Genomic DNA, 13,796 nt, shown 5'->3' with positions numbered 1-13,796 from the left:
GGAGTTCCTGGACTTCTACGAGCTCCAGCCTCACCACCTTCCCGGCAACGCCATCTTCTACCTCTCCTCTTATGTTTCTTTCATGGAGGCCTTCGTTGTCTTTGATATGTGTGTAGGTTTTATGGATGATTATGAATAAATAAAGGCAATAGAAGCAAATAGGACATACCATGGAGGAGCTACATGCATGAGACTTTTTAGCCATTTGAGGAGTGGAAAAGGCTAATCTTTTTCCATCATATCAAAATAAAGATCCAACACTATGGCATTGTAGCTCTCGTCCATACGAGTCCAACGAGCCAAAGAATATCTCATCGGAGTTCGTATGAAGAAATGACGGCCAAAATACCGAAGCAACTTAAAGTTTGGCGACCATTGGTACGGCGAGAATCCGGGCGTACGTCCCAGCCATACCATGGGTTCCAAGCAAAGGAAACCTCGCGAACCTCCATGTTTCTTCACTGAGTAGGTCATTGGGGCAATATTGGGGGCTAAGGAGGACTCTCCTAGGCCTATATAAAGGAGTTGGGAGCCAAGGGAGAAGACATCACTCATCCGTGCCGCAACGGCAGAGCCCTTCCGCTCCACCACCACCATAGCCGCCGCCACAAGATCTCCACCATCACCACCACACCATTCAAGGGAGAAGAAGAGGAGACTTGGGAGAAGGAGGAACCGACATCGATCTCCATCAACACCATCATCATCTACGCACCCTCCATTGATTCCCTCTTTAATTTTTTTTATAATCTCAACCCTTTTGTGGATTGCAATTGTACACATTTCATACCATTGCAATGATCAGGCCTTGTATCCCTTTATAGGAGCAAAAAAAATCATACCACACAGATTTTACCTCTTCAGGAGCAGAATTGCCAGCCCAACCATCACAAGTAGTCGAATGTGCCCTAACAGGAAGAAGAATCTTCCACTAAATTGAACATCAAATTCACAGCTCTCTCCCGGATAATCTTGCCATGAAAATAATATCGGGGTAAAGATGGGTCGTGGTAGACAATAAGCTCATTTTCTTTCCTCAACCACTCACATATCAACTTCGCCTCGTTAGCAATACCCTAGAAGCAATCATAGTTAGTAACCATAAGAGTGTCAGCAACCGAAAATGAATATCAAAATTACGTTCATAAGATATGCGCTTTTGTAATTCATAAGACGTTTTGGTAGAGGCAGACACATACCACCATGGCACCAGCAGCTGCAATAGATCTGTGACCTCCGTAGTTCATAAGACATAAGGCACACATCCGGATTAAATCACTCAACTGGATGTCATCGGGTCCAGCATTGAGCTCCAGCATCTGATACATCAACTCAGCTTCGTTGCCAATACACTAGAAAGCATTGTTTTAAAATTGCATACGATTTCCGATTCAGAATACAACAACTATACTACAAAAAGAAAGTGATGAGAGAGTGTGCATGCTGAGCTTGAAGCCAATAAAAATTATCCACGTGGGAAACCAACAAGGTTGCACTCTTCTAGACATTACATGATATTCTAAATGGGAAATCTAGTAAATTTGCTAAACACTTGACCGTTGGAATTGTGCGACAAACTCACAAACACATCATAAAATGTGCGGTACACGATGACTTTGAACTTGAATAATAAAAATGGATTCACAAAAAAATTGAGAACCTAATCTTTATATAACATCAGTTTTGAAAGTCAAGAAATAGTCCACTGGAACTGTTTCCAGAATTACAGGAAAGAAACCTAATCAGAAAACGAGAAGAATAAGTACTGATAGCTATTATTATTGTATTTTTTGACCTAAAGGTGAAATAACAGGTTGTTAATATAAATTGAGAGAACTTTTTTCAATATTTCAAAGGTTATATTGATTCTTCAAACCACCATGTACTTGTTCAATAGGATTCAGCAGATGTTATGGGGCTGCTAGGGTTTGGGAGGGAGAGAGAGCTGCGAGGGCGCGAGAAGGCCGGCCGGGGGCCTTTTGCCCACGGCCGGGCAAGAGGGAAGGGATGTCCTTCTTAATTCTTGCTTGATTAGATTGATACATCTCCTCTCCATATATAGAGAGGTTTACTTGACTCCCAAGCAAGGCTTACTTGACCCCTAAGCAAACCATAAGACTAACGGGCCCAGACCCATGACGTACTCTAACACTACACCCCACCTGGACATGTAGCTCGTCCTCGAGCTGCAACCTAAACAAACAATGACTCGACACAACACAACCCTAACACCTAAATACGAGCCTTTTACATCTCGGCTTGTTTTATTACTCTCAACCTGAAATAGACTAGGACGCTTTATTGTTGACCCCTAAACATGAAGTGGACACCATCCGCCCGTCGGACGTGCACCTGTACAACCACCTGGATCCCATGGAAACCAGCGGGACAAAAGGAGCCCGCGCGGCGGCCGGCGGCGGAATGCAGTGGTGCTACGCGGTGTGCTCCTGTCGGTGACACCATGCCTTCTCCCCGCCGGATGACTATCGATGGCGCGGACTTTGAGGTCGCTGCCCGCGGGAAAAACAGCATGTCCGCCGCCCGTGGGGGAAACCGCACGCCCAAGATCCCCAACGCAGCGGACGAGATCGAGGTCCGTTGCGCAACGAAGCGCAACTTGGAGGAGCTGCAGCTGCAGATCACGCATCTCTCGCACACGCCGACGCACTAGGAGGCCGCGCGCAGCAGCCTGCAGCCTCACCGCCGCCGACACATGGCGGATAGCGATCCAAGCCGGAAGCGGTGACGGCGACGGAGGGAAATGGACCTGGTGGAAGGGCATCCCGGGCGGTGTCGATGTATAGCCCGGGGCCAAGGTCGCTCCCACACCGCCGAAAGGCAGGGACGGCGTCGGTGGCGGCAGCAGCCGCTGTTGCCGTGTTGGTAGCGACGGCAGCAGCTGCTGCTGTTGCAGCTGCCCACCGAATGGCAGGGATAGCGTCGGTGAGGACAGCAGCTGCAGCGGCGGCGTTGTTGGCGGCGGCAGCTGTTGCTCTGATACCAAATGTTATGGGGCTGCTAGGGTTTGGGAGGGAGAGAGAGGGCTGCGAGGGCGCGAGAAGGCCGGCCGGGGGCCTTTTGCCCACGGCCGAGCAAGAGGGAAGGGATTTCCTTCTTAATTCTTGCTTGATTAGATTGATACATCTCCTCTCCATATATAGAGAGGTTTACTTGACTCCCAAGCAAGGCTTACTTGACCCCTAAGCAAACCATAAGACTAACGGGCCCAGGCCCATGACGTACTCTAACAGCAGAAATGAACAATTCTGTATCTAAAAGAAGTAGGATGCATAGTGGTTTTAAAGGGGCAGGAACATACCACAAAGGCAGCCATAGACACCTCAGAAAGCTCATCCTTCCTGGAGATCAGGAGATGTGCACGTTCTTTGATAATGTGACTCAGGACGATCGAGCTGGCCATGTGTTCTGACTGAGTATTCAACACCGAAATAAGTTGATCCTCCTTCTCGATACACTTGAAACCATCAAATACAATTAGTAAGTGGATAATTACCAAACAGATGATAATAAATACTACAAATCAAGTAGGTGCAATCCTGTTTGGTAAACAGCCAGGAACTTACACACTTGGTGGCAGCAGACAAGTAATTCCCACATCCACTTCCATTAGTAGCAATTTGATCTGCTCCCGGTTTCAACAGTGAATCCTGGTTAGGAGCATTGTGCTGGTAATATTTCACGAGGTACTCCCAATAGAAGGGCATTTCAACAAGAGAGGGCAATGGGAGCAGTCTTTTCCATCCCCACGTATTCTCCAAAACATCTAGTAGAAAAATAAAAGGTGATGAGGATCTGTTCGTTGATCAGATAAAATAAATAGGCCGGATACAAAACAAAGGAAGCCACAAGCCCTAGCAAACACGCTTATGTAAAGAGGACAACAAAAGGAAAACATAATCATCAAATTTCATTTTTTACAGTGCAAAACACAAAACTACAGCATCCCTGCTCATTGCTCATCGCCGAACAAGCAACTCTACATCTTTAGCTTCGGCAGCAAGAATATGTTTATGGAGCAAATCGGCAACCAAATCTTCAATCTAATCAAATACATGTCAATATTTCGATAAACCATGCACACCTCGCACACTCACGGGGGTGGAGGGAAGAACTGAGAAAAATAATAATTATATACCTTCACATGATAATTTTTCGATAAATCATGCACCTCGCCCACACAAGGGGGTGGAGGGAAGAACTGAGAAAAAAAATTATAAGCCTTAAGCTTTGCGATGGAGGTAGTACCTTCGTGCTTGACGATCTGCAGTGGCGGTGAACGATGGTCATCATCATGGAAATCTTTGGACCAAAATTCCACCCACTCCCTATCGTCATCTACAAACTAAGTCGAAAACTTTCAAAGGCTAGATGTTGATATTTTTGTACAAACTAAGTCGAAATTTACAATGTTTTTACTTAGGACAAAACTAATAAAATAAAATAAAATCTCATGTGTTATTCGTCTAGCCATGGTCAAATTTAAAAATGTCAGAGGCTAGTAGGCTTACCTCTGATTTTTTCCTTTTTTGTCTGTTCCCCTTCTCATCTTGTTCATTCTCTTGGTGATCTTCACAACGCAGTTTGTCAGTGCTGCCCCTACTGATAATAGAGCAAAATAATATGTCAAACTGTTTTCATCAAGGAAAACAGTAGCGGTCTAATGATTTTCTCACAAATATACAAATTTTGTGCAATAGGAGAAGAATATATTTTGTAGATCATACCAACTAGGATTTGATGCTTCAGGAACAGCAGTGGCATCCCATATGACAGGAGCAGCAATGGGAGCAGAGGGAACGTAGTGTTGCACTATAATGACCATCGAATGAAAGGTTGCCTCCCGTATCACACGACACTCCAGGATCTCTCTGGGTAGAAGTGTGTCGCAGGAGACAATAAGCTTATTCTCTTTACTCATCCATTCAGACATCAACTTGGCCTCCTTCGCCATACCCTTGAAGCAAATCATTTTGCAGTTAGTTACCACTAGTTGGTAAGCAATCTAAAATGATATGAATAGTAGACAAGACATCGTTACAGCCACGTACCAACATGGCGGCAGCAGCAGGAGTAGCAGTAACAGATTCACATGCTCTGTAGTTAATAAGATGTAAGGCAAACATCCGGATTCTATCACTCCTGTCGATGTCACTAGGTACAGCACCAAGCCTCAGCATCTCACACATCAAGCCAGCTTCATTGCCAATACACTAGGTACCATCAATTTGAAATTACGTAAGAGTTCATATTAAGAAATAAATATCTACTAGGAAGAGTCATGCTACTTGCCCCCAAACTAACTGAGCTGTAGATGCTTTTTGTTTTGTTTTGGTTTTTTTATTGAGCCGTAGATGCTGAGTCCAAACTCAAAGCTATCCGAGCGGACAGGAAGAAAAAGAAGCTTGTAAAACATAGACGAGGGGCAGTGTATAAGCAGCAAACCGACATGACCATGCTTAATCTCATGCAGTTACTCTTTGTGATGACTAATAGGTACGGGATGGAGACTCTTCTTGACATTATATGATGCACATGCTGACTCTGAAATTAGGTAAAAACATAACCTTTGGATCATAAATATGCGGTACACCAGGATTTCGCAGAATTTTGAGAACTTTGGCGTTCATAGCCTACATGGTTCTGTATTACTAATCAATTGATGGAACCTAATAGTTCATAAAACCATTTTCAGAGTTGCAAAAAGAAGAATACATTACTGGACTCTTTATTACCTAAGGGTGACAGAACAGAACGTGCAACAGAAAAAAAAATCCAATCTCGTGAAACAACCAAGAATTTAATCGTCGTTGCTCTAAAAGAGGACATGTTTTAATCTTTCAAGGTTAAATTGATTCTTTAAGCGCAATTGTACAGTAGGATTCAACAGAAATAGCAGTTTGGTATTTAGTTTATTTTTTAAAAAAAAGCAGCCTGCATATGGTACTGTAGGAGCAGTCACATACCAATAAGGCAGCTACTGCCGCATCTGAATATTCAACATTTGTGGAGATCAGTTGACTTGCACGCTGCTGGATCATGCGACTCAGGAGGAGAGTGCTGGCTAATCTGCGATGTCTCGGCAGAATCTTCCACATGCCAATCAATTTCTCATCCATCTCGATACACTTGAAACCATCAAATACAATTTGTAATTGTTTTTTGTAAGAGCAAGTTAATTGCCAAACAGATGGTACTAAGTAGTAGTACAAAATGAAGTGGAGACGATCTTATTTGGCAAATGTCACTGAACTTACAAATTTTACCATAGTAGCCAGGTCACTGCCATATTTTGTTCGCTTCGACCACATTGTCCAGTGGACAGTGCAGGGGATTTTGCTCCTCAGTAACAGACTCGTGAGTATTGCGATGGTGATAAATCTCGAGGTACTTCCAGTAGAAGCCCACTATTTCATCATCGGGCCTGCCCTAGAAATGATCTTGTACAAAAATGAAAAGGCTATATATGAGAGCAAGTTTGTTGATAAGATGAAATAAATAATCAGGATGCCCTAGCAAACACGCCTGGTACCACGATTGGACGAGCTTACGCGGTGGAGCGGAATTTTGGTCGTCAGGGACTGGACCGGCTTGGCTTGGAGACTGGTATGGTGCCGGCCGGGAGCGACTAGAGTGGGAGATCACCCTGTCTTTGGGGCCTAGGGTTTTGGAGGAGAAACGAAGACGATCGATTGCAAATCAGATCGCGCCATTCTGTTTGCCTTTTTTTTTCAGGTATCGTCTGTAGCGCTACGCTAGGCACGATCGACGCTGGCTGCTGATGGAGGCATGCCATGGACGTTTCCTTCGCTTCTGGCCTGCTGGGCGGGCAGCTGGGATGGGCTAAGTGGGGGCCTGGGGTGCTCTGCTGAGCAGCACAGCTAGCAAAAGACAAAATACTCACGGACTGGCATGGACCCGGACTTCAGCCCGTCTAGCACGGGCTTTAGGTCCGTCCTTTTTTTTTTTTGACTTGGTCCGTCCTTTTCTTGCAGAAGAGAAAACAGACAAAACAATTCTCGAAAATTCTGATCTTTTTTATCTTGGGAGTGACTATTTTTCAGTTGACTGAGAACTAACTTCAGTCTCTTTTTTGAAGATGAACCATAATATATCTAATACGCAAGCAAGCCGCCTCATTAAAAATCTTCTAGTCCCTTAGTGTCACACCTCTATCCCCTGGCTGCTATGATTGTCAGCGTGAGATGTGGATCGCCTTCCTTGGGAGGAAGTGAGAAGAGAAACAGAGAAGGAGAAGACAGACACGGGACTATTTCCTTCCAATTCAGCGATAGATGTTACAACTGTTTTGGTGCCTCTTATAACCTGAGGTCACACACACGCGACTCACGCTCACAGCACACCTACGTGACGCCAGCTAGTCCCACATGATAGCCTGGCGTCCGCCGTATATCTAAGGCACGTCGTCGATGCCGTCCGTAGTGACAATGCCTCCCGGAGAAGTACTTGCTTGTCCCCAAGCAAGCACATTTGGAAATCTCATCTTCAACACCTCCCAATCCTCCCAGGTGGGCGAGTCTGCTGGAATGCCCAGCCATTTGATAAGAACTTGAGGAACAGCAACATTCCCTTTCTTGACCAATCTTCTGTCAAGGATGGCTTCTGGTTCAGTGTCGACGGAGTCCAAGGATGGTAACTTAGGTAATGTAGCAAATACTTGAGTATAGTATGGATGGAACTCCTTTAGCTGGGAGACATGGAACACATCATGGACTTTGCTGTTCGCTGGTAGTTCAAGCATGTAGGCTGCTTTCCCAATTCGCTCCAGCACCTTAAAAGGACCGAAGAATTTGTAGGCCAACTTCGGGTATGACATGTTCACCACAGAAGCTTGGGCATAGGGTTGGAGTTTCAACAGCACCTTGTCCTCCACCGAGAATTCTTTCTCTACTCGCTTCTTGTCTGCATTTCGTTTCATATGATTTTGAGCCCTTGCCAGGTTCTCCTTCAGCACAGTGAGTTGTGCAGCTCGCTCTGTGAGAATGTCTGTCACTGGAGATTCTTCTGCTTGCGACATATCAGGTAAGGCTCCCATATTTGGTTCAAGCCCATAGAGAGCCTTGAACGGCGAACATCCCAGTGAAGAGTGTACCGATGATTTGTACCAAAATTCAACTAGTGGCAAGTGACTCGTCCAGCTCTTGGGGTTGTCTTGCACAGTACAACGGAGGAACATCTCTAAACACTGGTTTACGCGCTCCTTCTATCCGTCTGTCTGCGGGTGATACGCCGTAGTGAAATGCAGTTTGGTGCCCAGTTTTGCGAACAACAGTTTCCATAAGGCACTTGTGAATATCTTGTCTCGATCTGAAACAATGGTTCTGGGCATGCCGTGGAGTTTAACCACTGAGTCAACAAAGCACCTGGTCACTGCCTGGGCCGTGAAAGGGTGTCGCAAGGGGATAAAATGCGAGTATTTAGTGAATCGGTCCACCATGACCATTATGGAGTTGAACCCTTGAGAAGATGGCAAACCTTCGACAAAGTCCATGGAAATATCTCTCCATGGCCGTGTTGGCATTGGTAAGGGCACTAACAGTCCAGTAGGAGCAGAATTTAGGTGTTTAGCATGCTGATAGATGTCGCATTGTTTCACATAATCTGTCACATGTGCCTTCAGTCCATGCCAAGCAAAGAGTCGTTTGATTCGATGGTATGTGGCCTGCACTCCAGAATGACCACCTACCGCACTGGCATGTAAGGCATGGATAAGTTTGGTCTGAAGTGCTGAATTTGCCCTATCCAGACTCTTCCTCGGAATCAGATGATGCCAGCGTTTAGAGTGTAACCATGCTCATCTAGGCTGCTTACTGCAAGTTCAGTTAGCTTTTTTTGTGCCTCTGGGTCTGTGACATAGGAGTTCACCACTTCTTGAAGTCACCTAGGCTGAACTGCTGAGCAAGCATCAATAGCAAATAAATGGCCAACCCTGGAGAGAGCATCCGCAGCCAAATTTTCTTTGCCTTTCTTATACTGGATTCGAAATTGAAGTCCCATAAGACGAGACATAGCTTTGCGCTGAAGTGGAGATTGCAAATTTTGGTCTTCCAGGTTGCACAAACTGTGATGGTCTGTGAGAATAATGAATGGTGCCCTTTGCAGATAGGGACGCCACCTATCCACCGCCATAAGCAAAGCTAAGAACTCTTTCTCGTAAATTTAAAGACCAAGGTGAGCTTTGCCAAAAGCTTTACTCAGAAATGCGATTGGGTGATGGTCTTGCATCAAAACGGCTCCCATGCCTAACCCACATGCGTCTGTCTCCACGACGAACTGCTTCTGGAAGTTGGGTAAACTAAGCATAGGTGTTGACAACATTGCTTCCTTGAGAGCCTGAAATGCTTCAGTTGCTTGTTCAGACCATTCAAAACTTTTCTTCTTCAGGAGGTTTGTCAAAGGTTTAGCAATGATGCCATAATGGCTTACAAACTTTCTGTAATATCCGGTTAAGCCGAGAAACCCACGTATTTCAGTTATAGAGAGGGGTATTGGCCAATCTGCCATTGCTTGAGTTTTGCTAGGGTCGGTGGCCACTCCTTCTGCTGAGATTATGTGCCCGAGATATTCCAGTTTATCAGCAGCAAAGGTGCATTTAGATCTTTTCACAAATAGTTGTTGACCTTGCAGTAACTGGAGCACTTCCTTTAAGTGGAAGACATGCTCCTCCATAGACTGACTATATACCAGAATATCGTCCATGAATACCAAGACAGAGCGACGCAAACAGGGACTCAACACTTCATTCATTACACATTTAAAAGTTGCTGGTGCATTGCAAAGGCCGAAGGGCATGACCTTAAATTGATAGTGTCCCTGATTAGTTTTGAAAGCAGTCTTGGCTTCGTCTGCAGGATGCATCCGGATTTGATGGTATCCTGCACACAGGTCCAGCTTGGAAAAAACATAAGCCCCAGCTAGCTCATCTAGTAATTCGTCTATGACTGGCATTGGAAAAACATTCCTTATCGTGAGCTCATTTAACCTTCTGTAATCGACGCAAAAGCGCCAAGTGCCGTCTTTCTTTTGTACCAGCAGCACAGGTGATGCAAAAGGAGACATGCTGGGTGCTATCAAACCAGATGCAATCATGTTTCGAATCTGTCGTTCAATTTCATCCTTATGCTCTGGTGAATACCTATAAGGGCACACATTGAATGGTGTGGCGTCAGGTTTGAGTGGAATGGTATGGTCGTATGGACGTGCTGGAGGTAAAGTCGTCGGTTCGGCAAAAACTGTGGCAAATTCATCCAAAACCTCTTGTACTGCATTGGGAATAGGCTCTGTGATGTGCTCCATTTCGGGTCTGAGTACTGCTAGAGCCCATACATCATTACCCTTTGTCCATTTAGCTAATTGCTCTATTGGCAGTTCACACAGGGTTGTTTGCTCTTCTAAAGTAATGCCCTGTAACCAAAATCGCTTCCCAGCATTGGTGATTTTTATCTTCTTGGTTATCCAATCGCCTTTTATTGGTCCATGTCTTTTTAGCCAATCAACCCCAAGTATTGCATCATAAGCACCTATGTTCAGCATGCGCATAGGTGTATGGAAAGTTTCCCCCTGTGTCCACCAAGTGAAATCTGGCACAAGACTGTCGCAATGGAGAGATTGCTCATTGGGCAACTTAACGGAAACAGCTTCAGTTTTCTGAATTTGGCACTTAAGTTTTTCTGCTAATCCTGTATTGAGGAAACTCCCACTGCTGCCAGAATCGACTAGAATGATCATCACCTGATTTCCCACCAATGCTCACAAGCGAATTGTTTCAGAATCATCCTTGCCCGCAATGGCATTCAATGATAACCTCAATTCCTTGGCGTTCTCAATGTCTTGTATTTCCAGTAAGTACGTTCAGGACTTCATCTACAATGATCTCTGCTTCTTTTTCCACTGTTAAGGCATGCAGCTCTGCCTTTTTTGCACACTGGTGTGTGGGAGAGTATGGGTCTCCACACCTGAAAAATATTGGTTGTTTGCACATCTGTACTCATGGAGTTGACGATCACGCCAGAACTCCCCATTGCCCACCTTCACGGATGGTTTTCCTTGCTCTGTTCGTGCTGGAGCAGCCTCTTGTCGGTTGTGCTGATAAGTTTTTCCTGTCCAACATTTTGCATCTGCCAAAACCTCTTCCTGAACCAGTGCTAGAAGAATGGCTCGCTCGACAGTTTGAGGTACCTGGGATTCCACAAGCCCCCTGATTTCAGACTTGAGTCCACGAATAAACTGTGAGACATAAAACTGCTCATCATAATGTGGGGTTTGAATTGAAATCTGATAAGACAGGGTCTCAAATTGCATCTGATATTCTGCTATAGAACCTTTTTGTTTGAGTGCAAGCGCCTATGATCATCAGCGCCAAATTTCTCTTCTACCGCAGACATCAGTGTTGGCCAGGTACTTATTTCATGCCTTAACCGATAAGACTTCAACCATAATGTTGCATTCCCATCCATGTGGAAAGTGCAGGAAACTAACCATAATGATGGATGCACGTTGAATAATTTGAAGTAATCTAGGCATTTGTCTTTCCAAATACGTGGCTGATCTCCATCAAATCTAGGGAATGACATTTTGAGGTGATGTTTGTTTGCAGAATCGTTACCATGAGATGTTTTACCGCCGCGTGCGCCACCATAGCCACCGCCGCCTGCGCCACCAACTCCACCGCCGCTTGCGCCACCAACTCCCCCGCCGCCTGCACCACCAATTCCACCGCCGCCGAGAAAACCAGCGCCTCCGGTAGCAGTGTTGTTGGTGCCGCTACCTCGAGCGGATTCTCGAGTCGTGCCACGCCCTAGTGCTCCTTGGCTCGCAGATGCTCCCGCCGTCTCCCCTTGCCATGCGACGCGCGCCGTCTTGAGCGTGCCCGTCCCTGCGATGGCAGTGACGTCCGGGTCGGGGTCGTCCTCTTCTAGTGAAGGCGGGCGGTCGTGGAAGCGCTCGAGTGCTTGTGCTTGCGCATCCAGGCGCTCATCCAGGCGTGCGAGCTGTCGGGTTGTGGCCGCGTTCGTCTTCGCCGCGTCCTGGATCGCGGTGGCCATGATGTTGACCTGCGCCACCAGCGACTGCTGGGAGGTGTCGATGACGGCGAGTCGACCATGAAGCAGATCGACCGCCGAGTGGATCTCCTTGAGCGACGCCTATGTGGCCTCCGCCGCTTCCCCCATGGCCTTGATTAGGAACTGCGTCTGCGTCGAGGGAGATTCGGGTCGAGCAGACCAGTTTCAGGGATTGCAGATCACGAATTCGCTCCGCGAATCCAGCCGAGGAAATCGGACCGGAATCTGATACCAAATTGTCACACCTCTATCCCATGGCTCCTATGATTGGCAGCGTGAGATGTGGATCGCCTTCCTTGGGAGGAAGTGAGAAGAGAAACGGAGAAGGAGAAGACTGATGACCCACAAGTATAGGGGGTGTATCGTAGTATCTTCGATAAGTAAGAATGTCGATCCCAACGAGGAGCAGAAGGTGTTGACAAGCAGTTTCGATGTAGGATTCACTGTAAATGCTCACAGACAAGTATTCAGGGGGTTTTGATGTAGCAGATGAATAAAGTACGAGTAAGTAAAGTGCGAGAGTAATAATTGCAGCGAGTGGCCCAATCCTTTTTAGCACAAAGGACAAGCCGGTTTGTTTACTTATAATGACCAAACGTTCCTGAGGACACATGGGATTTTAGTCTAGTGCTTTCGCTACATACGGCTAATTAATCTTCATTGTTTTGATAAGTGTTGTGTGGGTGAACCTGTGCTAATGTACCGCCCTTCCTAGGACTAATACATACTTGTGATTATACCCCTTGCAAGCATCCGCAACTACAAGAAAGTAATTAAGATAAATCTAACCACAGCCTTAAACTCTGAGATCCTGCTATCCCTCCTGCATCGATATACCAATGGGGGCTCAGGTTTCTGTCACTCCGGCAACCCCGCAATTGGCAATCGAGTACAAGATGCATTCCCCTAGGCCCATAAAGGTGAAGTGTCGTGTAGTCGACGTTCACACGACACCACTAGAAGAATAACACCACAACTTAAATATCATAACATTGAATATTACTCAACCATACTTCACTACTAACATTTAGACTTCACCCATGTCCTCAAGAACTAAACGAACTACTCACGAGACATCATATGGAACATGATCAGAGGTGATATGATGATGAATAACAATCTGAACATAAACCTTGGTTCAACGGTTTCACTCAATAGCATCAATAACAAGTAGAAATCAGCACCGGGAGAGTTTCCCCTATCAAACAATCAAGATCAAACCCAAATTGTTACAGCGGTGGCGATGTGCAGCGGTGGAGACGACGGTGATGATGATGGAGACGGTGATGATGGTGATGGAGATGATGTCCAACTCGATGGCGGTGATGATGGCGTCGATTTCCCCCTCCGGGAGGGAATTTCCCCGGCGGATCTTAGCCTGCCGGAGAGCTCTTTTCTCTCTGGTGTTCTCCGCCTCGCAGAGGCGGCTGTGACTCTTCGCGACCTATCCCCTGGAGCTTAGGTTTTCGGGACGAAGACGTTCGCGAAGAAAAGGAGGCGAGAGGGGGCTGTGGGCCCCCTCCTCACAGGGCGGCGCGGCCAGGCCTTGGGCCGCGCCGGCCTATGAGGTGGGCCCACCTCGGGTCCCCTCGGCTCCCCCTTCTGGCTCCCTTCGTCTTCTGGAAAAATAGGATTTTTCATATAATTTCCGTCAACTGTTGATCTTCCGAAATATTGCATTCTGACGGCGCTTTT

General features: G+C 46.2%; 2 protein-coding genes across 2 annotated transcripts; both read right to left on the bottom strand.

Annotated features, from left to right (window-relative positions):
- Positions 1-790: 790 nt before the first annotated feature.
- On the bottom strand, positions 791-4,615 carry LOC127342830 (uncharacterized). The gene is made up of 6 exons (XM_051368843.2): positions 4,530-4,615; positions 4,267-4,363; positions 3,585-3,784; positions 3,320-3,475; positions 1,200-1,352; positions 791-1,076 (listed from the first exon to the last, which is right to left on the bottom strand). The coding sequence occupies exons 3-6, from the start codon at positions 3,723-3,725 to the stop codon at positions 909-911; spliced, it is 618 nt and encodes a 205-aa protein (XP_051224803.2). The 5' UTR covers positions 3,726-3,784; positions 4,267-4,363; positions 4,530-4,615; the 3' UTR covers positions 791-908.
- A 2,817-nt stretch (positions 4,616-7,432) lies between these two features.
- LOC127339712 (uncharacterized) lies at positions 7,433-12,083 on the bottom strand. Its single transcript, XM_071827414.1, has 5 exons — positions 11,703-12,083; positions 11,068-11,265; positions 10,889-10,963; positions 9,291-10,770; positions 7,433-8,190 (listed from the first exon to the last, which is right to left on the bottom strand). The coding sequence occupies exons 1-5, from the start codon at positions 12,081-12,083 to the stop codon at positions 7,433-7,435; spliced, it is 2,892 nt and encodes a 963-aa protein (XP_071683515.1).
- Positions 12,084-13,796: the final 1,713 nt, after the last annotated feature.

Source organism: Lolium perenne, chromosome 3 (genome assembly GCF_019359855.2).
Source record: "Lolium perenne isolate Kyuss_39 chromosome 3, Kyuss_2.0, whole genome shotgun sequence".
NCBI classification, from domain to species: Eukaryota; Viridiplantae; Streptophyta; class Magnoliopsida; order Poales; family Poaceae; genus Lolium; species Lolium perenne.
This window is presented reverse-complemented; position numbering and strand designations above follow the sequence as displayed.

Coding starts and splice junctions, on each gene's coding strand:
- LOC127342830 (XM_051368843.2), bottom strand. CDS start 3,725: ATGCCCTTCTATTGGGAGTACCTCGTGAAATATTACCAGCACAATGCT. Junction 3,476..3,584: donor TGTCTGCTGCCACCAAGTGT/GTAAGTTCCTGG, acceptor GATGGTTTCAAG/TGTATCGAGAAGGAGGATCA. Junction 1,077..1,199: donor CAGCTGCTGGTGCCATGGTG/GTATGTGTCTGC, acceptor GATTGCTTCTAG/GGTATTGCTAACGAGGCGAA.
- LOC127339712 (XM_071827414.1), bottom strand. CDS start 12,083: ATGGCCACCGCGATCCAGGACGCGGCGAAGACGAACGCGGCCACAACC. Junction 11,266..11,702: donor GTGGCGCAAGCGGCGGTGGA/GTTGGTGGCGCA, acceptor TATGTCTCACAG/TTTATTCGTGGACTCAAGTC. Junction 8,191..9,290: donor CGTCGTGGAGACAGACGCAT/GTGGGTTAGGCA, acceptor GTACTGTGCAAG/ACAACCCCAAGAGCTGGACG.